Genomic DNA, 24,832 nt, shown 5'->3' on the forward strand with positions numbered 1-24,832 from the left:
AGATGTTTGGGAAAAGACTGGGTATTTATCTGCATATACCCATATAAAGACAACAATAAAGGGATATTTGGCCACATTTTTATATAAGAAAACAATTGATACTGAAAATGATGAGGTTCCTCATCCTTTTCAGAACAGAAATCAAGACGGTGGTACATTTTCTGTAAATAGTTTAATATTAAATAAAAAAGACTCCCATATAAAAAAAGAAAGCTACAGTCCACAATTTAATCGTCTTTTTAAACATAAGTATTGAAAGCAAGGGGTAGAATGAGAAAAATACTTAATTACAATTCCCAGAAAAATTCACAATTCATGGTTTTCTCTTCTCTCTTTCTCTAACAATATAAAATCAAAATAAAACACATTAACTGTACATATATACAAATCTCCAAGTGTAGAAATTGCATAATCTGCTTTCTTTTTCACTTTTCTTTATTCTTCTTTTTTTAAATACAGCTAGAGATGCCAGTACTCTTGGGGCAGGGCAGCATGTGGAGGAGAGCTCAAACAGTGATATGAGGAGACAGGGAGGATATTACTCCAAATCCACAGTAACACACGGACTCAACAGATCCACATAAGACATCATTGCTCTCTGCATGTCAGTTTTCCAGCCATTCTTTCAATCAATCAAAGGACATTCGGTACTGTACTTTGTATAAACTCATGACACCTGCAATTTTTTCAAATTAAAATTCCATACCTTTTTCAGACACTTATCTCATGAATGGGGGTATGGGTGCTTGGGTGGGTTTCAATACATCAACAGATATTGAAGTCTCTGTCACACCACTTCACATTATTCTTAAAGCAACAATGACACAACATGAGAAATGTAAGAGGGTGTTTTCATAATGTGACAAGTGATGCCCAAAGTGTTTTTAAAAGTGGTGCTCACTTTTTTACGGTTGTGTTGTGGACTTTGCAAAAGTCAGATAGTTGCATGTGTCATATTCACTTAATTTTCCTGATCTGTCGTGGTACCCTGACGTGTTATGACCTGATTCAAAGAGTGTACAAAAGACCTTCATTTTTAAACGAATGTTTTCAGTTCATAAAATTATTAGTGATGTACAAACCTTAAAAGGAACATCTCACAATAAATCTTGAAGCATGATAAAAAGTTATTGTCTTAGAGTGTCAAGTTACATGATACATTGATCCACATCATTTCCTAGGTTTGTCACATACAAGGTTTTTTATCAAACTATGAGAGAGAAAAAACTAAAACCCGTTCCTTCTTTTAATTTCCTTCCAGCATCTTTTGAAAATCTTTCAGAACTTTTCTTTGAAATAAAACTGCTGTGTGTCTCTGCAAAGAGCCCTTTATCTTACTATGAAAGATAACGGGCTTACTTAATTAAATGAAAATAAATTCAACTAACCGTCAGACATTGAGGGGCTCAGAAATAGCACTGTTTTCCAACACACACGCAGACATTTAGAAAGACACACACACATCCACACAGGTACAAACATATTTCAAGTAGATGGGCTTTATCTTGACTCACAGTAACACACTGATGAGAAGAAAACAGTACTTGTTTGTTTTTTTTGTACGTTTTCTCATTGATATTATTCTAACACCAACCATAATTAACAGATTTCTGATCACAATGTCAAGCAACCATTATTTTGTGAACTAGACCTAAGAGAAGACCTAAGTGAAAACGTAATGACAAAATTTCTCTTGATTTTTTTTACCTTATATAATTTAACTTTTCAGACTAGATCCATCTCCTATGTGTTTATTCATAGTGGTTGCCATAACAATGGTTGACATGACAACAGCATATTAGTGCAGTTGAGTAATAAAAAGATAGGTTTAACATTGGTGACGGTGGAACAATGGGAGGGGGAAAGAGAGGCGTCTGGCCGCCTTTGATTGGTGAATAGCTGAGACTTACAGCTCCCTCCACCAATCACTGCCTCTGAGACCTGGCGCCTCGTCGCCTCCTACCGCGAACTGACCTCTCAGGCTTCAGCAGTGCTGACTGGAACAAGAAAGACAGGGAAATTACAGTCACATCAGCCTAATCATTCCAGCCCCTTAGTAGAGCAATGACTTTATCATTGCAATCAGACTTCATTGTTTCGAGATTACCAGCATGGAACAAGATCCTGTCGCGCCAGCTTATCCTTCACATCTAGCAAATACTGTCCCTCAAACATGAGATCAGATCATGACCGAATCATGTCACAAAGATCATGGCTGAAAGCTCCTACAACATTCAACTGAATAGATCAGGGGCGAGATAGTTTTTTCAAATGTTGCCGTATTACTTATCTTAAGAGGCTTCCCTGTGGCTTTAAAAATTGCTTTGTGTTATGTTGTGATTGCTGTGGTTTTCCCTTGGGACAAGCAAATTCTAACAGTCATTCCTTGGTGCTTACAAATAGGAACTTGGTACTCCTCAGCAATGGGCCAGAAGAAAAGCCAGAAGATTATTACAGCAACATAGTCATTCACAACATTTTGGGAAAAAACAGGCTGTCTCTTAAAGTTAGAAAGGTGGCTTGGAATTAGTCTTACATAAAAAGTTTCTATGCTACTGGTGATAGAAAACAAAGAACCAGTAGTGCTGGTAATTGAACCAAATGTTCTGTGAGTCACTGAGGGGGAGTTTAGTCTTACCGTAGCCTTGGTTTCCTCTAGTGCTGTAGCATCCATGTCTCTGAAGTCTTCTAACACATTCTGTAGCCTGACAGACAAGGTAAGTAACACATCAGTATTCAATAAACTAAGGAAGTCAATTAAACCTGATAGGAAAGTTGTTAAGATAAATTTGAAAAAGCATGTGTGATGTATTGATAAATTATAGTTCTCATGCTGGGGAACCGAGGCACTCTGAGGTTTAATGGGAGTAAATTGATCCAGGCTATTCCCTGTTAAAAAAATAGGTGACAAATTAGCTATTATAAAGACAACTAACGTTTGTTTCCTTTTCCTTCCTCTTCTTGCTCCACTAGCTGCTCCTGCTTGATCCTTAGGAGGTAGAATTAGAATTCACATGACAAAAACATCATGATTAATCAAAGACATGAGACACATCAAATTCACAATGCTACATTCCTATTTTTTGAAGTCCTGTAAAATCCTGCCTGTAAGTTTGAATAAAACAAGAGACCCAAGCACTTACCCTGCCCTGTTCAGTGTGCAGGAATGTCCCATCAGTCTCTTCTTTGGGCCTCACACTGCATCCATCCCCTGGACTGAGGTATCCTGCATGGGGAAAATGTCCCTGCCTATTCACCCCTGCCTCCACATAGGGGCACACAGCCGTAGCGGGCCCGGTACAGTCTGTCTTAGCCTCCTCAAAGTATATGGGTGGCAGAGGAGGCTCTGGGTGAGTATGTCCCTCTACCATGACAGGTTTCCTTTGTAAGGGTGGTGTAGACCCATCCTCGGTGGGTTTTGGTGTCCCCTGGGCTGGGGAATGGGCAGGTGCTTCCAGGCTGAGTCGAGATAAGTCTGGGTTGCGGAGGGAACAGGCCCGACGTGGGCTGAGGGAGACTGGGGCACTTGCTTGGGGCAGAGTTTGGGCAGAGTTGGGACGGGTATGATGCTCCACAGGGAAAGAAACTGGCGGTAAGGCACAAAAGGGTGAAGTGGGGTCTGATGGCCCCAAATGGGCCCCGTCTTCCTGCTCTTTAGCATTGACTTGAAGAAAGGAGGTATAAATTGTGTCCATAAAAGAGGTGTAAGGATCGATAACAGACCTGCCCTCAGATACTCGGTGTGGGGTTAGTGTTGGCTCTTCGGCAGGCCCTGGAGCTGGAGTTGGAGCTGGACTGGGAACCACTTCAGGAGCAATCTGAATAGCTGGAATGTCTTCCTGTGGGGCAGGACTTTGTGATTCCTGCAATGCAACTTGCTTCTCTCCTTCTGAGTGTGGTCCAAGATTTAGCTGCAAAAGAGAATAAAGTTGAGGCAAGCAATTACGAGTCGAAGATCCAATCCAAAACATTGGGGTAGAAAAATGTGTTTATTTATGGACAAGAATCGAAAGGCCAATTTTCCATTTTTCCTTAAAAACGGTCAGTCAAGATTTTCTGTTCTATTCCCAGATCCAATCCTTTAACATTGGGTATCTGCCAATCTCTATAAAAAGATTCTGAAAATGAATACATAATCTGTAGACAACAGACAAGTACTGGTGGTAAAAGTACCCCAGTCTCCTTAGAACTACTATTGTAATAGTATTTTCCACTAGCATATCAGCGGCATAGATTGTATGCATGAAAACAGTCAAAATGGGCGAGAGGTAGAATGACTCGGCGGAAAAGAATGTTTTTGCAATCCCTAAATCGCTTATTTAAATAACTGCTGGCTACAACAGAAGCCCCATAAATCGTTAGTTGCTCCCATAGGCTATATCGCCGCCAAGTGGTAGCTGGTGGGTTCCGAGATTGGGTATCTGCCAATAACCAGGTTACTGATCACATTATAGCCCAGAAACCTATCTAATCACAGTGATAAGCTACCTTTTACATACATCTGATGCTGGTTATTCTTCATTTTCAATCTTTTCAATTTTTTTTAATAATCTTTCCTACTCTTTCGAGCTTTGCTCTCTTGCCTGATCTTGAGACGCTGTTATATATCATCTCAGATACATTGTTGCAATTCATCTAATTCAGGGTTAAGATTAAGATTGTATTGATCCTAATGCACTTATAAAGTATTTCATGGTTTTGCTCTCAGCTAAATCTATTGCTAAATTGCTTCAGCCTGACATCATTACGCAGAGCTCTGCTGACTGTTTCTTAGTCTCAGCTATAAACTAAAGATAACCAAGCTTTTGCATTCAGGACCGCTTAGCTCTGGACCTCCCTCCCTGGAGATCTGAGACTTGAAGTATCAGTGAAATGTGATCATTTAAACCACTTTGTACGAAAAAATACCAGTTACCCACCTGTATGTTGTTAAGCAAATTGATGGCTCCATCAGGACCCTGCAGCAGAGGCATGCCCAAAGCAGAGGTCTGGACTGGGGGTAGGAGGATAGAACCTGCTCCAATTCCCAACATGTTATGGAGACTCGTGATGGCAGAAAGATCACCTACACAAGACACATTTCAAAGGTGGAGTGATATAATGGATTCCAGCTACAGTTTAAAGAGTCTTTACTGAGAACAGTTGGTCACTTATTGTAGTATCATTTATGCCTATGGTACTGAATTTAGTCTTGAAAAAGGAGCATTGCAGACAGTTAGCAGTAACTCACCTAATACAGCAGGGTTAAGCAAAGTGGGCAGTAAATGTTGAAGGATGGGGTTATCCTTGCCTTGGAGAGATAGGGGGATGAGGGTGTCAACACCAGCATCAGTAGATACCTGCAGGGTATCGAAGTGTAGAGGAGGAGAGATAAATGTTTGGCTACACAATCCCAAAATAGTGAATCAAAGAAAAATACAGGTAGAGTTGAAGCCGGAGGAATATAGAGACAAGATTCCCACAAATTCTTAACATTTTTGGAATTTTAAAATGTTCCTAAAACACGTGCATCCACACCTGAAGTACAATTAGATTAGACCAACAGTAACCAACCCCAATCACATAGTTTTGAAAACACTTTAATACTAAGATATATTTTTTCTATAAAAGACAGCAGCAGGGTTTCTAGAAATAATAATAATAATGATGAGCTGTGAAGGAAATTAGCTTCGGTTCTTATGGGAAACTAGGATGGAAAAAGCTATAGGACTTAGGGGAGCCTACCTGAGGTGGGGTATGTTGGGTTTGCTGTGCAGGAACTAAATGGGTGTGGGGAGGCGGGTGGAGCTCAGCAGAGCCCAGGGCAGCGGTGAGCAAGGCAGGGCTGAGGGGCAGGAAGGCTGCAGGGTGAGGAGGAAGACCGGCAGAAAGGAGCAGAGACTGCAGGGCTTGGATAGAGCCTTCAGCTCCTGGAGGAATGGGGAGAAGGCCCTGTGCAACCTCCAAGAGCCCTGGGCCAGGTAGTGATGATGGATCCAGGAAGCCAGATGTCTTATCCAAGGTGAGGCCCTCCAATGTGGTGGGTATCTGCTGTGGCTGCTGGAGAGGAACTTCCAAGCTGACCTGGCTCAACTGAGCCAGCCCAGATAGAGGTAACAAAGGCGCCTGCTGTTGCCCAAACAACAAGGACGCCATAAGCAGTGCCTGAAGGCTAGGTTTTTCTGTTAACCCTAAGTCTGCTTCCTGTCCTGGGGTAGGAGTTGAGGCTGGGGCTGGGAGTGGATTCAGCAGGCCCAAAAGGTTCAGAGGCAGCTCGCCTTGAGCACCACTCAACAAGGGCAACAATGGAAACAGAGGATTGTTGTTTATCTGTTGTTGTTTCTGTTGATGATCCTGGTTTTGCTGCTGCGTCTCTTGTGGTTGTATCAATAACTGCTGATGTTGCTCTGATTGCTGCTGCTCTGCAAGATTCTGTGTTGGTTGTGGTGTAGCATTGGCAGCGGGTATTTGTGCATGTTGACCTCCCAACCACAGTCCACCAAGGGGCAATGAAGCCAGGACTGTAGGGTCCAGGAGGGATGGTAGACCTCCCGTGGATGACAGAAGCTGAAGCAATTGCTCTTGGTTCATGAAGGGGAATGCCTCTGCTAGAGGCAAGGGTGTCGTTGAGTCACCCACAACTGAAGGTGCGTGAGGACTGTGATTATCCCCAAGACGAGAGCAGATATTGGGCCCGGGGCTGCTGGATGCTGGAGGTTTGGTCACTATGGAGACCTTTGTGTCCACACATCTAGGCTCCTCCGGCACTGTAGGGGAGACATGAATCATTCACATCTGTTCAAGCTGACTCATTAATCAGTTGACACATTTTATACACAATTCAACTTGCATAATACGGCATTTAAGACAGGATTCAATTCCAGTGATTGACTCTGACAGTTATGCAACACAAAACGTATAAGCTAGCAATAAAACATCAATTAATACGTGCATGGCATTGGTTCAGAGCAACAACAGAACAATCTTGAGCAATGCAAAAATCTGAAAAATATTTGCATAGTTTATTGATCACATTTGTGTGAGTAAATCTTAAATAATAATTCTAACATTAAACAACATTAAGTTATACCCTTATGACTGAAGAGACACTGGAGACTGAAAAATATCCTTACCTGCTGTGGGATTTCCGTGGGAAGACATTGCGACATCAGTGGCACAGTAGCCCTCCCCCTGGGGCACAGAGGAAGAGGCTGCGAGAAGGGCCAGGACATGGTTGCTCAGATCAAGAGGCTTCGGGGAGCTGGATACCGCCATAGAAGCACTGCCTTGAGAAGGACTCAGGTCCATTGATACACTGTTACTACCCATCTCTGCTGCCACAGTGCCCTGTGGTGATGCTTCCTGCAATGCTGCTTGGGAAACAGAGTCTATTGTAGGAATGTTTTTCTCAGTTAGTTGATGCTTGTCTGATGGGGTCAGGGATGTATGTAAAGCCAGGTGTGAGCTCGGTGGCACTGAAGAAGACGGAGAACGTCCCTGTAGAGGAATTAATTTAGTAGAGTGAAGATGTGATGGAGACTGCACTGATCTGAACTGAGAAGTGGGAGGTGGAGAAAGCGGCTGTGACACCAAAGGTAGAGCATTAGTGTTACTGGTACGACATGGTGACTGAGTCTTGGGGTGCCTGATGTAAGGATGAGGGGCCGAAGAAGAGGGAGACAGTCTGGGGCTGTGTTTATTAGGGTGTCCTCCTCCGTCAATTGTTACAGATCCCGGCTGAGCTGAAGCAGAGTTGGATGATAAGGCTGAGGCTTGCGCATTCTGCACACTGAGTAAGTGTAACAGAGCAGACAGAGGTTGCGTTGGAGGATCCAAGCCAAGAGGTGTAGGTGTCAGGCCTGTAGTGAAATCCAGGGCCTCATTGTGTCGAGGAGGCCTGGAAAGATGTGCTTTCTGTCTGGGAGCAGGGAGCCTTGGCGTCTGCCCGGGGAGGAGATGATGATGGTTTTCTAACATAACAGCATTCTGGTTCTGCACAGTTGAGGTAGAGGAGGAGTGCGAGGAGGAGGGGAAGCAAGAGGAAGAGGAGGATAGGTTGATGACTGTAGCAGAAAAAGCATCTCCTGGTGGGGTCTTCTGTGGCCCATTGGAAAGCTGATGGGTGTCTCTTAGCATGCTAAGCACTGTGGGAGATCGCCGTTGCCTCTTTCTGTGCGACACATTGCGCTCGGCTGGAGGAGGCAGATGGGGCAAGGAGGAAGCCAGGGACTGGGTAATAGAGTGGGATGGAGGAGAGAGGACGGATGAGCCTGCTGCAAGGGGGGCATAGGGAGGCCTAGTAGAAGCGATGGAGGAGGGAGAATGGCTGTTATGTAAAGTGCTGTTTGTTACCTTTGATGACTGTTGCTCCAGAGAAGAGGGTAAGCTCACTGGGTTGCTGGTCACATTTGAGCTCTGCGTTATCTGGTTAGCCAGCTGAGCCTTGGCAGCTGCAGACAACAAGCTACTCGCAGGGTAAGAAGCTGGGTGTGGCAGCTTGCTTTGATTGCTGTGGTGGTGGTGGTGTTGGTTCAGAAATGGCCCCAGAGGTAAAGTAGAGGGCCCTGCGGAGTTCAACCCAAAACATCCTGAGCTGGCCGTAGGACTCTTCGTAGTCTTTGAGGGTTTTGAGGAAAGAGCATTAGGGTTGCTACTACTTTGGTTGGTCAGTAAGGAGGGGTTATTAGGGATAAGGAGGTGGTGGTTATTAGTGCTGCTGTTGCCTGAGTTCTTAAAATGCTCCAAGATGTCTTCCAGCTTGTACTTAGGGAAGTGGGGGCTGGGATTTGGGGAGCCACCGGAAAGAGGAGAGTGTGGGGAGGAAGAGGTGGATTTCCTCCTCTGAGGCAAGTTATTTCCCATCAGTCCTCCACCTGCTGCTGCTGTTGAGCCTCCTACGTGATCAGACAGAGGGGAAGGAGAGGCTGATGGATGTCGGGAGCGCTGGTGAGGAGAAACACAGTTAAAGTTGTGCACAGAAGGTGATAGGGAAGGAGAAGGAGATAGGGGGGAGCCTCCCACAATGACTCCATGAGGATGATGAGCGTGAGTCTGTGATCCTCGTCCTCCTCCACCCATGGTCATAGGGGAAGCGGGAGGAGGTGAAGAGAGGGGCCCTAGCCGAGGAGAACCCGGCGTTTCTGGGGTTTTGGGTGTTCTTTGACCTTGACTGACATTTTGAGGTGTGGGGGTACGGGGTGACCTCTGGGCAGAGTTGTAACCTGGGAATGAGGAGCTGGGGGAAGAGCTCAAGGAGGCAGCGATAGGAGGAGGATGGTGAAGTCTTCTCAAAGTCTCTAGGGGATGGTGAGAGTTTGTGCTTGTGTGAAGGACAGGGGAGGAACCATTGTAGGGGTAAATAAACTGGTGTGACGACTTGGGGCTGGCTGTGGGGTTAGGGTGGAGGTTGCTGTTGGGTCGAGGATGGACTGGATGGTGCTTGGGATGGTAAATGCCATGGTCCTCTTCTTCCCGCTCCAAATGTACTGGCTTTGGATCTTGGCCATCCACTTCACTGCTCAACTCTGAAAGTGGACAAACAAAAAAAAGCAGTTGTTATATACTGAATTATTTACCGTTACTAAGAATGAAAATAGAGACTGATTTGATTTTCAGATATAGCATTTTGATGTTCAGTTTTGATGCCTGGGGTCACTGCTGCGTATTCATGAACAGGGCTGGGTTTAAAAACATGATTTTTTCGATTTGAATCGTTTCTCATTTGAATTACCCAATATCAATTAATAAATCCCGAGATTGATCTTTAAAAATATGTGAAAAAACGTGTCTGATCACTCATGTTTCTGAGCGCTCCTGAACGCAGCAAGACTCAGCGTGTCCCCCGAAACATGGCAGTGAGGGAGACATGCCTGGACTTATTTACTGCATCTACTACGGAGACATCAGTGATTGCCAACGGACTCTTTATCATGTGTGCGTCCATGAATATGTAAGTTTTGCACTGATGTTTATGTTATGTTATGTTAGCGTCAGCTTTGGCTGCAAGTATATTTTCGGCATGTTGTTATACAATATGCTTTACTCATAACTCTTAGTCTCGAGTGGTTTTGTTCTTTGCGCTATGAGATCTCGTGGCCAAATCTCACGCAAGGTGAACCCCAGTTCGTTAACTCAAAACCATGAGCCAGATGTACAGACTAAAAATCTGAAACTGGAATGAAAGTTCATAAACTGTCTAATAATTAAACATTTTGATAATGCACCAGGTTAGAGGTGCATTGATTGCCCCTTACCAAATATCGAATCAAATCAAAAATCTAATCTAATCGGGACCTTGTGAATCGGAATAGAATCGATTTGAGCAATCCTTATCGATACCCAGCCCCATTCATGAAGCAAACAACTTAAGGTCCCTACATTGGAAATACAGCTGACAGTTATTCAGCAGTTCATGCATGTATCGTACTGTAAGATCTAACACATTCCAACTGCAAATTTCAAAGAGACGCTGTGCTTAATTTTCATATACTTTTTCTGCACTTTGGTGGATCCGTGAGAACTTAAACCTTTGCAAGAGAACACAGGATAATGGGATATTATAATCAAATAAGTTAAAGGGAGTCAACATTTGACTGATGAATAGGCAGTGATGGAACTGTTACTACATATATTGACGCATATAAACTGCTCCCACAGGAGCTCCACACCATAGAAAAATACTTTCTAAAAAAAGATCTGTCTGACCCGTCATACAGAGAAGAAAGACCATTTTTCTCTGTTAGGGTTTTGATTGTGATAGTTTAAACTAGAAATGTATCTAAACATGGATATGGATCATGTAACGGTTTCTTTGATAACTACTGTCGACAGAGAAGAGAGTGAAGGAGATACTGAGCGGCAAACGTCTGTATTTTGGACTGATGAACACACAACAGACCCAAATCAAAACATTACAGAGGGAAAAGCACAGATTTGGTACAAAGGACATAAATTGGATGCACCTACCAGAGAGACTCTATTTCCACTAAAATTTTAATTTCCTACATGATGGTGTTAGCATCTGTCTATAATATCTATAGATATTTGTGTTAGAAAAGCTTTTTTAGTTGATACTTTAATCATGTTTAATAGAACACGAGTACATGAGTTGTGCGTCCCAATGCTTCGAAACTTACCTGAATGATGAAGGTTGGCAAAGGGCAGCTGTGAGGCCTGCATACTCCGACACAGAGCAGCCATCGCTACAACTTTCCTGCGGTGGTTACACAGTTTGGTCATGTCCTGCTCTGCTTTGCCTAATGGCTGGCTGTGCTGTTCCACCTTCACTCCCACAGAGAAATTGAAAACCTGCAGGAAACCAGATATAAACAGATCACAGACAACTCAAAGAGCATTCTATGTACAGAATTTCACCCAGTTCAGGACAATTAAGGGCAACACCATTAGCATTTTACCTTCATAATGTGCCTAATCACACAATGAACTTTGCTATTACAGACCAAGTACAATCATATCTTTAAGAAGAAAAATAAGTTAGCCATGATTCTGCACAGCTGGACATACGGCATACAAAAAGTCATAGAAATTCAGTTTAACACGCAGGGGGAAGTCACAGCGATGCCTGTATTGCTTCAGAAAAAAAACTTTCCAGTGCTGCAAATAATTAATTTGCTACATGATCATCACTATGGCTTTCATTCAATTTTACATTTTCTTTATGCAAGCACAATATCAGACAATTTTAATTCTTTCCTACATGACAGCAAGATCTAAACACATTTCAATAAAAACAGCATAAATGTGTTCTCCTCAGTGTCGGAACAAATAACTAGTAAAATTAACTGGTTAGGTGAGTTTGGGATTCTATCCATACAACAATGTTATGGCTACCGCTTATTAAATCCAATACTTATTGATCAGATTCAACTATTTATGTTTTTTTTTAATTCAGCAAAAGCTGTGTACTTTGACGGATGTTTTGGGACTATTTAGGAACACAAGTCAGAATTGCTTGAAATCGTTGGTATCTACGGATTTATCGGACTAATAAGATAAATCACAACTTCACTGGAGTTTAGGAAGATAACAGACCTTAAAACAGACACTACCTCCCTTGAGATGCAAAAAGGGGGCCCTGAGCTTTGTATTTGATGACCTTGTATTTGACATGCAGCTGTTAAAGCTGTCTTCACACCTGGATCAGCTGTGATCAGCTGCCACCATATTTTAATTTTTTTTTTTCTTATGTCCACTCCCTTCACCTGGTGTCCTTGTGTCTCTCCATGCATTCCAAGTAAGAGACTATAATGCAAGTAAAAGATGCAAGGGGGAGAAATCTGGATGCAATTAAAGAGACTTGGGATGCAACCTTAGTCAAAAAGGACCACAGACCAAAAGTAACTGACTAACTGTATAAACAAACCTCACTGTGAATGAAACAGTGGGCACTGGTCTCTGTGCTTTCTGCTCCAGTGATGACTGTCAGTAAAGTCTGCTAAAGCACTTTTGACCATGATAACATTGTGTTGTATTACAACCTCCACTACTTCCGTCCATTGCTATTTACTCCTTGGCTCACAAAGCTGTCAGCAGCCTGGCAGGAGAGATGTTCCATGGTGTGCTGGGATTTTTGAACTAAATAAGATTAGTAATTCTGATGAAAGTAATTCTGATGTTTTGACATCACTGATGAATAAGAAAGGCATACAAATGTGAAGCTTAGAGGTAAAAGATGATACTCATTATCATTGTATTGCATTTCGCTGCATTTTTATTAAATTTAGTAAAGTGACCCTAAATTATTTTTATGTTTTCCCCCAGTCACCCATGAAGCCCAGAATGTAAACAAACAATTACGCAACTTGAAGCGAGCCAATGCCGTCAGTTTTTTCATCATTAGGGGAGGATTGGAATATCGCCAGCCATGTTCGGCTAGGTTTGAATGAATTAATTGTCCAGGAGCTCATTATAAATATACAGGAATATTTTGGTACTGACCAATCGGGTTCAGGCTCCAATTAAGAACTAGTTCTTGGTACCCACCCCTATGTACAAGTGCATATAGATTCATACTTAGAGAACAAGAAAATATGGGGATCAACTATATTTATTTCGTCAGTTCTACCTCCCTTTACCACTCACACACACACACACACAACATACATTAACAACTTATAGACCGGCTTTACCTTATGGATGATAAGTGGACACTCAAGACCACATTTGCAGGTGCCATCAGTCAACAGATAGGTCTTGACCTCGTCCAGAGAGGATAGGGCAGTGCCACTGGGACTACAGATAGAAAGCAGGGACAAACTTTAACAGTAAACTCACAGCAAACTGAAAAGATGTGAACACAGAATGGTTTAAAGCAAAGTGTAGATTATTGTTGCTGAGTTTCATTTTTAAATTTGAGAAGCATGTTGTGTTTTATGTGGCTGCTTCCAACAGTCCTACCGTGGCAGTAAAAATACAACAAAATCTCACTTTAGGAACCCAAACTTGGTAACCTTATTTATGAGCAGATTATTGTGGTGATGAACATTTGACTTATAAGAATACTTATTTTACACCTGATTTGCATTTTTTCTGAGTTCCCTATTTTGTTGTCATTACCTTTATGTGTTTTTCAAGAAACTTTGGTTGCCTGACTTGGTTTGAGTGATTTAGCTGATTACTAGTGTATCTTACTGCCTATATATAAAAAGGTGCTACAGTATACAGTACAGCACACAGTATTATCAAACTCATTGTTGCTTATACATCAAACAAACTTGTCACCATTTGACAGCTTAAATACTCTTAAAGATAACCAATTTTTTTCTTTCTTAATTAGTTTAATTTAGTTTTTTATTGCTCTTTGCGGTACGGAAACCATTGTTCAATACGTTTGTCCCATCAAAATACACCGTTTGGCTCTAAGCTAGTGAAAAAAAAAGAAGACAAAACTAAATCTCTAAAAACAAATCTTTATGCAAAGTTCTGACACAAAGCAACAGTCATTTTTCTGGTTAGTATCCTTCTAAATATGATGACAAAACCAGCATTCCCATTTCTCAAATAATTTCGGTCACATACGAACACCTTTATACATATGTACAGTCATATGCGTTCAAATCACAATCCTTTGTTCAAGTATTCATCATCAGCAAAGAGCCTGCATATGTTTAACTGAACCAACCCACCTGACATAGATAACCTGACCACCATCCACTCGCCTCTGCCAGCCGATGGGGACTTGTATTGCAGTGGTGTGGACCCCATCCTTGTCCCCACTTACAGTCTCACTGCCTCCCATCATTTTTTAACTGCGGCAAGCCAGCACCTTGGAAAAGCAGATACGTGTTAATATATCTTTACTTTAATCCTGCAAAATTCTGTTCAATTTGTCTAAACATTAATGGTTTGGCTTTTAAATTCCAACCCATTTCTTTTGTTCTGTATTTGAAATTTCATTTTCTTAAATGTTTTCATGTGTCCTTTTAAAGTTATGAAATAAAGGCTCTAAAGCACCAGAAGTATTCAATACTGAAAGTCATTTTGGAATGATAATTTACTGAAACAGCTGAACTTCCTTCAAACATGTAAACATGCAACTGTAGTTTGTGCCTCACCCTGAGTCACTAAATAAGTAAACACAGGCATGTAAAAATGGATGAGCAATGTCTTAGAGTTTTTTTGGGGATATCAAAGCTCAATTGAGGCAACCTGCGTTACAAATGTGATGGCCATTTCACGATACCAAATGTCAACATCAAGCATCAAATATTGTGAAATGCCATGATGAACGTAGCCTAGGCTTAGTAGAAAAATGACAAATTTTGTCTTTCAGTCAATGCATTTTACGATTGAACTTCTGACAGTGTCCATTGTTAACTGTCATTATGTCTGTTCCCCAGTTCAAATGACTACAGAATGTTGTCTGTAACACTAAATTCTGAAAATGTATGTCACCACTCATTGTGGTCACTTCAAAAGGAGAAAAAAAAGTGTGTCGTTTTTTTACTAATAAAATAAATTAAAAAAGGAATAACTAAAGAACATTTTGCATACCTTGTCATCTTTAGGAAGCCAAGATGTGTTTAGGCTAAGGTATCCACTGTCCAATGTACATGCTTGGTGGCTGAGAAGCACAAGGACTGCCAGTTAAACCTGACTTCAAGCCCAAACACTTGGACTTTCTTCGGCTCAACTTAGAGGTTGTCTCCTGCAGATATATTTGGTCAGCTCACATCAGTTATCATCAGAGTTTCGGATGAAAGATGGAGAGCCTGTAAAGAATGGTGGAGGTGGATTATGTAATCTGCCAAGGAGAACCAGAGCAAATTACTGATGCAATAAACCAAAAAGGTTTCTTCAAAAAATAATAAACGTTACATGAGACGCATTACGCTGTCAAAACGAATACAACTTCAGAGCAAATTGTGGCTACTTTGAAGTGGGTGGGTGTGTTTGGATAGGCCCGTGGTTCACTGAATGTTTAGTCAAAATATAAGCAGCTGCGTTTGCAAAAAGCAATTCACAGAAACAATTTACAAGCCTGAAATGAGCCAATATAAAATCTCCATAGTATCTGCTGTATGTATTTGAGCAACATCAACATCCCTGTAGCTTGCAGGCATGGAACAATATCTCACCACCTACACGAATGATACACAACGGCAGGCTATTTGCTAGGCTAACAGCTAAGCTACCAAGCTACCCTACTTTGTAGTATGTTGTCGTGACAGCTGTCAGGCGCACAAAACACTCCGATGCAAAACTCTTGCGTGTTACCTACGGTAACAAGAAACGACCAAAGCACAATAGTGCTTTGCAAAAAAAACCTCACAACACAGAATTGTACATACTTAATGATAGCCGTTAGCTAAGGTAATGTTAGCAGGACCTATCAACCTTTCTCTGCGTCAAGCTCTGTGTTGGCGAAGTTTTGGAGTCTTCGCCTCTCTGGCTCGCGGGAGAATCAAGACTTAGCTGGCTAGCTAACGGAATAGCCCGAGAATGTTTTGAAAACGGTTGATACTTTCATTAATACCCATAAAATAAACAATTCCATCGTACAAACCACTTGTGAACGCGATCAATCAACCCTGGGCGTTAATGCAATGCCTGCCAGTCAGATTTAAAAACAAAGGGCAATAACGCTTCATTTTACTGCGCCTGGGATCTGAGTGCTAACGCTACCAGCTAGGCTAGCAGAGCTAACTGAGTAAAATTTACTTGATTCTGGTGTGTCCCAGCAGGACTGAAGGATGTCCCGCTCCCGGTGCACAGTTATCCAGCCGTTGCTTTGGTCTTAACTCTTCTAAACCATCCGGCATTCAAATTTACTTCGACAACCATTACGACCCATGTAATCCCAAATTCACAGTTTCCCACTGTTTTTTTCTTACAGATTCCGAGCAAAAAAAATAATGGAGTTTTTCAGTCGAGCATGCGCATTCAGTGCTTAGGGAGTATTGTACCCGACATGCAACGGGACCTTTGTAGTGTTCCAGACAGACATCAGAGCGGAGCTCCTTGATAGAGGACATGATAATGACAGAATAGTAACAGGCCGGGATACGTGTTTGCAGTTCACAGTAATGGATTCATTCGCACCAGTCTATACCGAATTCTTGCCTATGTGGCACAGCACATACCCAATTGTAAATGTGTTTACAATTGTACGTCGGGATCATACAATTTCTCTCTTAAATAAATGTTCCATAAATAGGCCTACCTTATATTACATCATATAGCTAGAGATACGTATTGTTTGTGTAGCCTATGTTCATTGCAAATCTTAAGGCCCTAACTCATCATTGCTCCCTGTATGCTCCAGTTGGCTGGCCTGCATTGTCCACCCATAAATTAATTCACTGGCATGTCCTTATTTATAAGAGAATTATTAACTTGCTTCCCTCCTACTTATGTATCTTATTCATCTGAAAAATGCTGGAAGCTATTGTCTTCGCTCTGTGACCCATTCGCAAGACTTATTTTTGCTATCTGTCCCCAAAGTGCATCTTAAAATTGGGGGGGACAAATTACTTTCCACTATGTGACCCAGAATATGTTGACCTGCGTTTGTAATTGTTATGTGCTGTATGTCTGAAACTTTGTTAACATTTGCTGCTGCCTGCCTTGGCCAGTAAAAGTAATTTTTAATCTCATTGAGGCGTTTCTTGGTTAAATATAATTTAGGTAAATAAATAAAAACCTTGGGACTCCGAGGATATTAATCTGTCCACAATTTTAGTGACCTGATTATATTACCTCCAGGAGCACCACCAGCACAAACCTTAACATTTTAGGTAAACCAGTAGTTGTAAATACATTTGCTGTACAGATCCATGTGAAAAATATATTATTATTTAAAAAATGATTTAAGTGACCCCATGGCCCACCTCATTAGACCAACATCAAGGTTACTGTGACCTAATTAACTGCAATCAACAGTTCTGTCATCTGCCTACAGCAACAGTTTCCATTAATAAAAAATTATAACTGTGAATCTGTAGTCTCATGCCGGTTAAATTAAACATTTAGGAGTTAGAGAAATGATCACAGAGAGTTAATACAGACTGACTCTCAGCTTAATTCATGGAGTTTATCTATTGATATTTCATTTATTTTTTCAATTTAATCTTCATATTTCAATATATGAATGTGTAAATGCTTTTTATATATGTTAGATTTTTGGATATTTCATCTAAAAAAGTATCACAAGCAGCCTTGAATACATGTTCATGTTTGTATAATTTGATTTTAACCCCAGAGTGTCAAAGATATATTACTATCACAACATTTACTCAGTGTTATGGATTGTAGCTGAAGGTGTGCCTTTAGCACAAGCACAATAATTCATGTACACAATAAATACAGCACTTTGTGAATTATCAGACAAAATATTTATTAAAAAAGTGACACAGCTTTGTTTGTTGCCTTTGGTTTCCTGGAGATAAAAGTAAAAAGACAGTGAGCAGGATGAATGTCTGTGTGAGTCTGTTGTCTGTGAACATAGGGATAGAAGGTTAGAGGGGCATATACAGTATGTGCGACAGGAGAAAAGGTATCTGATTTCCCCTCGTCATCAGTGCTCAGTCTGAGGTCCCCAGCTGTCCAAAACAGTCAGCTTGACACATGAGTGCTTAGTTTAGCACACACAAAAACACACACACACACACAAAATCTTAGATTAGTACACAAATACAGGCATATGCTCGCACCGAGCACTTGGAAATCACCTAAAGAGACATAAGAGGAAATAAAGCAAGACGGTGTGAGGGTTGACACAGAATCCTAGGGGCCTGAAGTGAGGAAGTGGGTTGGTTGGCCAGTTTGTTGGACTCCGATCCGGTGGGCGTACAACGCTCCAGTTATCTCCAGCAGGTGAAGGACTCATTCACACGGAGATTCACGCACACACACTGGATTTCTTAACCTTTTCTGTGAGCTGCGTGTAAGAGGTATGCTCCCGTCTTAGTTTGAAGACTTGGATTTTTTCCACTGCTAAATGAATTTGTGTGACAATAGCATGTAAGTCAGTTAATTCTATTTTTTAAGTAAGGCATCATGTAAAGCTTTGAAATATGATCTGTTTACTTGCCATAATGAGAATACTTCGGCCAATTCACAAGGACCGATTTCTTGAGGTCATGCTTACTAGAATTTTGCTCATCTTGACTGGCAGAGGATCCAAATTTAGCAGTGATGAGATTGAATTTCACAGCCCTAGAATAGTTTGGATCAAGTGCACTTGTACAGTATGTGTGTTTGTGTGTGTGTGTGTGTGTGTGTGTGCGTGTGTGTGTGTGTGTGTGTGTGTGTGTGTGTGTGTGTGTATGCAAGAGCACAGCTTCATGTAACTTTTTTGTGTGTTAAAACAGACACAATCATTCATCCTGTATATGTTTTTGTGCGTCTGTGTTTCGTGTGTTTGGTGTGTCTTTAAAAAAAGTTTTTCACAAATATCCTATGTAATTCTGCTGCATACATTTTTTGAATCATTATCCTCTTATGGAAGATTAAGGATGATAAACATTGAGCAGAAATCTTTTTAATACATTTTGACAGGATGCTATAATGGCTGACTTACACACATAAACAATATGGTAAATATCATCAAATCTCATTTAGTTGTGTTAAAAAGAATGTTACACTTTTGAGTTTAATGTAGTTTTTGCATTTTAATGCACTACATTTGTTGTTTGGGGTTCCAGAGAAACAAGGCAACAGTTGAGTTCTTTAATAAAGCGCTTGCGTTGCATTCTTTTAAACAGGTCAAATCTGAGGAACCACACAATTTATTCATAACATTTTAAACTGTGTTGCTTCGAAAACACAAGATTAAATCCTATCGATGATTTCTTGCTATCATGTATTAACATTTTTTGCAAAAGTAAAAACTCTTTGTGTTAAATTTATAAATGAATGTATATAAATATATATATGTATCTTTGTAGGTGGGGCAGTACTGAAAGTATCAACCAAACAACATGGACCAGTGAGTATATTTTCTTTGTCACATCCATTTAATATTTTATTCCCACATCCATGCTGTCTGTTCCGTGTCATACAGAAGCACTTAGTAGCTTTTTTTCTGACTGTCTAACACTTAGTTACAGTTTAAGTTTCACATGTTCACCCACCGTCGAAAAAAAGGTCTAAAAACAAAGATGAACTTTTCATGTGAGAGTAAAGATATCTGATAGCTAAAGGACTGTTATTACTGGCTTTGTGTTTTTTCCTTTGTCTGTGTGTGTCAGAGAGGATGACAAAAACTCTGTGGACATCCATGACAACCCTCCAGCTCCTGACAATGTAGTGAGAGAGGAAGGAGACACTGTGAGTGACAGGACCACGTCAACCCCCCAATGGTAGCAGTGCCATTCCTGCATGGTTTAAAATAGCCACCAGCTGGGACAGGAACGCAGCGCAGCATCAAGTGAAAAAATATGAGCCTCCCTGTTTTTGCCTTTTATCCCCAGTGGGAGTCAAACTAGAGTTAGTTAAAGAAAGGCAGCTGTCAGTCTTTGAGAGTGTAGTTTTTTTTTTAAAACAAAATGTGCAAAGAACACAGAAACTATACAAACTCTATTGATATCTATTTTGATTTGGTGGCTGCATCATTTTTTCAGTCCACCTCCACATAAAGCAAAATACAAGTCATGATATAAAACTCAAATGAATAAAGTGGGCAACACTAAAGAGCCAGAGAGCTGGTCCAAATATATCTCGTACAAATATCTATTGTATAATCACTGTTTTAAAGATCATTATACATTTCTTTTATCCTCACAGTCTATAAACATTATAACATTCACATAAACATCTCCATCATCAAACTCTTACCCCCATGCAAACACTGCTTCCCTGAATCTTTAGAAAGTTGCCGATAAATTGTTTTTTTTTAATGAGTGGTTGTGTCATTTGTGTGTCTAGGTCTATTTCATATATGAGGAGGAGGTGGAGGTGGAGGAGAAGGAACCAGAACCTCCCGAGCCTGTTCTCATGGTCAATGACAAACCGCACAAGTTCAAGGACCACTACTGCAAGAAACCCAAGTTCTGTGACGTCTGTGCTCGCATGATAGTCTGTATGTCGAGGAAATGTGTCAAGAAATATACACAAACATCGAGAAATGACATTATACATTATGATAAATGTGATGTTTTCTTCATTTGATTTTTTACATCAGTTTCTGAATGACACAATTGCTGCCCCTTGTTTTTGTTTTCCAGTGAACAACAAGTTTGCTCTGAGATGTAAAAACTGCAAGACCAACATCCACCACTCATGTCAGTCCTATGTCGAGTTCCAGAAGTGCTTTGGAAAAATTGTAAGTCTTGTTCCTTCTGTTGTCGTGCAATGTAATAGTCAACAACATATCATATCTGTAGTGCACTTGGACACTAAAATGTATATTGACATCACTTTCCTGAGGACATCCACACAATGATTGGAAATAATGACACCCGATATCTTGTTTCCTGAAGCCACCAGGCTTCAGAAGAGCCTACAGCTCCCCCTTGTACAGCAGTGACCAACCAGACCCAAGTGAGTCCACAGAACGATACATGTTGTATCTAACAATGTATTCATTGATCCATGAACGAGCCTATTTGTGAAAAACATTTTTTCTGTGGTATTAACTAAAACTGTGGCTGTCTACTTGGTTCTTAACCAGACAACCCAAACCGGAACGACCCTGTATTTGACACCCTGCGTGTCGGCGTCATCATGGCAAATAAGGAGCGCAAGAAGAATGAAAATGACAAGAAAAATGTGGGTGTACGATATACTTCGAACCAAACAGCAGTAAAACCTTAAATTCCTCTGATGAATCTCCATAAATCTTAGTCTCAGTCTTTCACTTACTAAAAAAAATGTCCCTTAAACTGTTAGAGGAAATAGATTGAGCATAAATGCAGAAATCACTCAAACATATAAAATGCTTTGAAAAGGATATAAAATATGGTATGTGTGAAAAGTTCTGATAAAAAACATGCCCTTCCTCTAGATGATGATGATGATGGAGGAAGAGGAGGAGGAGAACCAACAGCCCAAAGAGAATGAGGAGGGAGGAGAAGGTATGATATTGTCGTGGTTACATGTTTCTGAGATGTGAACTACACTTGTTGTGATCAAAGATAATATGTGCATATTTTTTTACCCAAATTAAAGGGGGGAAAATCAGCAAACAGAGAAAAACAAGAATGATTCAGAAATCAATAAATCTGCTACAAACCTGAAACCGTGATTTGGATAACTAAAATGAAGTTACTGCATTAAGAATAATTAAATCAAAGAATCTGACGATGACTCTGATGTCCGATGTTCACACAGGGAAGCCTGATGACAAAAAGGAGAAAGGAGGAGACAAAGCAGATGACAAGGTAATAAAATGTGATCAAGCTGTAACACTGCATGTGTTCATCATATTTGTGTTAGAATCAAGCTGTCATATGCAACATCAGCTGTGCTGTTTTCTCAATAGAGTAAGGGAACATTCTCCCATTCCCACTATTACCTGGCTCTGTACCGCTTCAAGGCCATAGAGAAAGACGACCTCGACTTCCAGTATGTTTGAAAGATGCTAATAATTCCCAAAATGCACTAATTATATACAGTATACTAAATATTTATTATTTTTATTTACAGAAACCTGTTTTACTTTTTACTTTGAGCAAACCACACTTTTTCAGTGATAAAAGATACTTCTTATGTGTGTGTGTGTGTGTGTGTGTGTGTGTGTGTGTGTGTGTGTGTGTGTGTGTGTGTGTGTGTGTGTGTGTGTTTGGTGTGTGTGTGCGTGTGTGCGTGTGTGTGTGTGTGTGTCTGTTAATGTATTAGCCCTGGTGATCGGATCACAGTATTGGATGACTCCAATGAAGAGTGGTGGAGGGTGAGACGACTTCAGAATTTCCTGATTCTTTTAGCTTTCATTTGATGATTCAAACTTGTAGTTTCAGGTGACCCAGTTTCAGTTGTGTTCATTTTTTGTTCATGTTTGTTTTCTCTGGAGAATTAACTGGTTCACCCTCTGTTTTTAGGGAAAGATGGGGGAGAAGACGGGCTACTTCCCCACCAACTACCTCATAAAAGTGCGTGCATCAGAAAGAGTATTTAAGGTGACACGCTCCTTTGTCGGGAACAGAGAGATGGGACAAATCACACTGAAGAAAGATCAGGTGACTTCACCATTGTGCTATTTAAAACATGCAACATATCTCGAGTCAAGTTTTGCACAAAGTCTTTAATGTGTGGATGCTTTTATTGGCCATCTATGAGTCTGAAAAATGTCATATGTGAGATATGTACATTTTTTTATAGTTATCCCTGGAAATAAAGGCAGCTTTTAAAAGCAAAAGACATCAGCCAAAGTACATTGTCAAGTTTTACTAATGAACTAATTGTTAACACTGTTGCACTCTCAGAACCAGCAGGTTCATCAATCAGTCGGTAGGGGCCTCAGCGAGAATGCATCATGTTGATACTAATGCTGAAATGTTTGGTGCTGTTGTCACTGTGTTTCAGATTGTGGTGAAAAAAGGAGATGAGAAAGGCGGCTACTTGAAGGTCAGCACTGGACGGAAGCTGGGCTACTTCCCTGCTGACCTGCTGGAGGAGATCACTGTGACATAGAAACACACAACTGGCCTGCAACACATTTTCATTTATCCTAAACTTTCAGCAGTTTTCTTTATTGGTACCCTCAAAAAAGATGTACTTTAGCTCTTATTGTGATGTATATGATAACGCAGATGGGGAAGGGATTAATGATTTGATAGTTTAAAAAACATTTAATAAATGCATGGATAATAAATTGGTAAGGATCAGTCAGGTGATGTAATGGCTTTCTGTGAATAGGTTTGAGCAGTGCTCAGATGCTTTGTGCCTGCTGATTAAAAGTAGCATTGAGGAGAGGTAAAGAAAACCTGGGAAGTTTTCTGAAAAGTTATCAATCAAGTCATTAATTGATATAAAAAATAAACTATTAGCAAAGGCTTGCATCAATTCATTTTTAAACTATTTGATAAAACTGCTGTTAAAATAATTGGACAATGGGAGATAAATGGCAATGAGATTTGGAAAATGGGAACATATATAAGATATTTATTCCCATTTAACTTAACGTTTAAATTCTATAATTTATGAATCAAATATTTTGCTGGGTATTCATTTCTCTGTTTTAAAATAGACTTATAAGGATGATTATGGTCAAACATCTCATGACATATTTGTAAAAAGGTTCTTCAACTCCTTCATAGTTACTAAAATACATGCTTTAAAGCCATTTCAATGTGTCAATAGTGTTATATTAACAAAGTACGGTAAGTAGTGCAGATTCTTAGACTTGACTTGTACATAAATTACCGTGTGAAAAACAGCTATAGTGCTCATAATGGTTTCAAAAATTAACCAAATGCTTTAAGAATAAATGTTTCAGTTTTAAACCTGAAGTGCACTCAGTTTGTGTGAAACTGTCTCTAAAATGCTTCCAAAAGGCTATGTTGTGAGATGCAGATGAACATTTTTATAAGCAGACAATATGAGCCCTTTGCAACAGTCACTTTGAACATTTTTATAAGCAGACAATATGAGCCATGTAGTATCTCTTTTTCTGTTTCTGCTGAAGTTATGCACTACCCACACTGGTGTTTTATAGCAAATCATGTGTTTATGGTAAGACAGGCAGCTTCAGATTGAGTTAACGTCAATTCTAAGTGAATTTGTAGATCAAGGGGAAAGTTGGAAATTCGATAAAGTGACTGTTGCAAAGGGCAGTTTGGTAGGAATAATAGAGTTTGGCAGTGATCTCCCGTTATTGTATCTGCTGCAGATATTATTTATATGATAAATATGGTGGTTAGATGTCCTAGATTCTTGCCTTTGCTCTTTCTTTCTAGCACATTTTACACATCACCTTGGTCTCATCATCACGTGGACATTTCTCAGCTGATCGACCAACAGATCCTCTCGTCTCATACGTCAACGTTTTTTTATTCATTCAGCCTGTGAACAATAAAAGAAACTCTGGCAGCCTGATTGTGCCTTCTTCCCCTTCTCCTCTAAATTATTCTTCTACTTCAAATTATCTGCACAATTTGCTACACCTGTGTGTTAATACACCCCTTGGCGAGTCTGCAAACTTGTGTCCTTAGGTGTCATATTTTTAAGCCCCTAGGCCTTTTTGTTAGGGTTCTAGTGAGTATTTAACAAAGCATGTCTTCAATGGGATATGTTTTTGCTTCAACAGGTAAAAACACATTTTTCTTTTCAAATCTTTATAACGAGGGTGTAGAGTAGCATCAACATTTGTATTTTATTAAATATGTTATAAAGTATTTAAATAATTTGTCATCAAAATATTAATCAAAATAAAAAACAGACACTGCATTTGTGACTA

General features: G+C 40.4%; 2 protein-coding genes across 3 annotated transcripts; one reads left to right on the forward strand and one right to left on the reverse strand.

The window, feature by feature from the left end:
* Nucleotides 1-214: 214 nt before the first annotated feature.
* mbd6 (methyl-CpG binding domain protein 6) lies at nucleotides 215-16,302 on the reverse strand. Of its 2 annotated transcripts, XM_069660472.1 has the most exons (13): nucleotides 16,159-16,302; nucleotides 14,992-15,209; nucleotides 14,124-14,263; nucleotides 13,128-13,230; nucleotides 11,115-11,286; nucleotides 7,113-9,503; nucleotides 5,725-6,746; nucleotides 5,231-5,339; nucleotides 4,920-5,065; nucleotides 3,144-3,911; nucleotides 2,937-2,989; nucleotides 2,639-2,705; nucleotides 215-1,997 (listed from the first exon to the last, which is right to left on the reverse strand). In XM_069660472.1, the coding sequence occupies exons 3-13, from the start codon at nucleotides 14,237-14,239 to the stop codon at nucleotides 1,926-1,928; spliced, it is 5,019 nt and encodes a 1,672-aa protein (XP_069516573.1). In that variant the 5' UTR covers nucleotides 14,240-14,263; nucleotides 14,992-15,209; nucleotides 16,159-16,302; the 3' UTR covers nucleotides 215-1,925. The 2 variants fall into 2 exon arrangements, with proteins under 2 accessions (XP_069516573.1, XP_069516572.1); XM_069660471.1 differs by lacking the exon at nucleotides 215-1,997 and having other exon boundaries at nucleotides 2,017-2,705.
* Nucleotides 16,303-18,113: 1,811 nt separating this feature from the next.
* On the forward strand, nucleotides 18,114-24,304 carry stac3 (SH3 and cysteine rich domain 3). The gene is made up of 13 exons (XM_069660468.1): nucleotides 18,114-18,389; nucleotides 19,386-19,426; nucleotides 19,689-19,767; nucleotides 20,365-20,518; nucleotides 20,664-20,761; nucleotides 20,919-20,979; nucleotides 21,110-21,207; nucleotides 21,443-21,512; nucleotides 21,769-21,818; nucleotides 21,920-22,002; nucleotides 22,276-22,327; nucleotides 22,476-22,613; nucleotides 22,960-24,304. The coding sequence occupies exons 2-13, from the start codon at nucleotides 19,419-19,421 to the stop codon at nucleotides 23,065-23,067; spliced, it is 999 nt and encodes a 332-aa protein (XP_069516569.1). The 5' UTR covers nucleotides 18,114-18,389; nucleotides 19,386-19,418; the 3' UTR covers nucleotides 23,068-24,304.
* Nucleotides 24,305-24,832: the final 528 nt, after the last annotated feature.

The sequence above is a fragment of the Semicossyphus pulcher genome, unplaced genomic scaffold (genome assembly GCF_022749685.1).
Source record: "Semicossyphus pulcher isolate SPU_LCO1_2020_fin unplaced genomic scaffold, fSemPul1.0.p SCAF_13, whole genome shotgun sequence".
In the NCBI taxonomy this organism is placed as follows: Eukaryota; Metazoa; Chordata; class Actinopteri; order Labriformes; family Labridae; genus Semicossyphus; species Semicossyphus pulcher.

Bases quoted from the DNA above. Each gene is read 5' to 3' on its own strand.
- mbd6 (XM_069660471.1), bottom strand. From the start codon at position 14,239: ATGATGGGAGGCAGTGAGACTGTAAGTGGGGACAAGGATGGGGTCCAC. The intron at 11,287-13,127 runs GTAAAGCCGGTC...GGTTTCCTGCAG, and splicing joins GTCCACTTATCATCCATAAG to GTTTTCAATTTCTCTGTGGG. The intron at 5,066-5,230 runs GTGAGTTACTGC...TGTCTTGTGTAG, and splicing joins GCTTAACCCTGCTGTATTAG to GTGATCTTTCTGCCATCACG.
- stac3 (XM_069660468.1), top strand. The intron at 19,768-20,364 runs GTGAGTGACAGG...TTGTGTGTCTAG, and splicing joins TGAGAGAGGAAGGAGACACT to GTCTATTTCATATATGAGGA. The intron at 22,003-22,275 runs GTATGTTTGAAA...TTAATGTATTAG, and splicing joins AAAGACGACCTCGACTTCCA to CCCTGGTGATCGGATCACAG.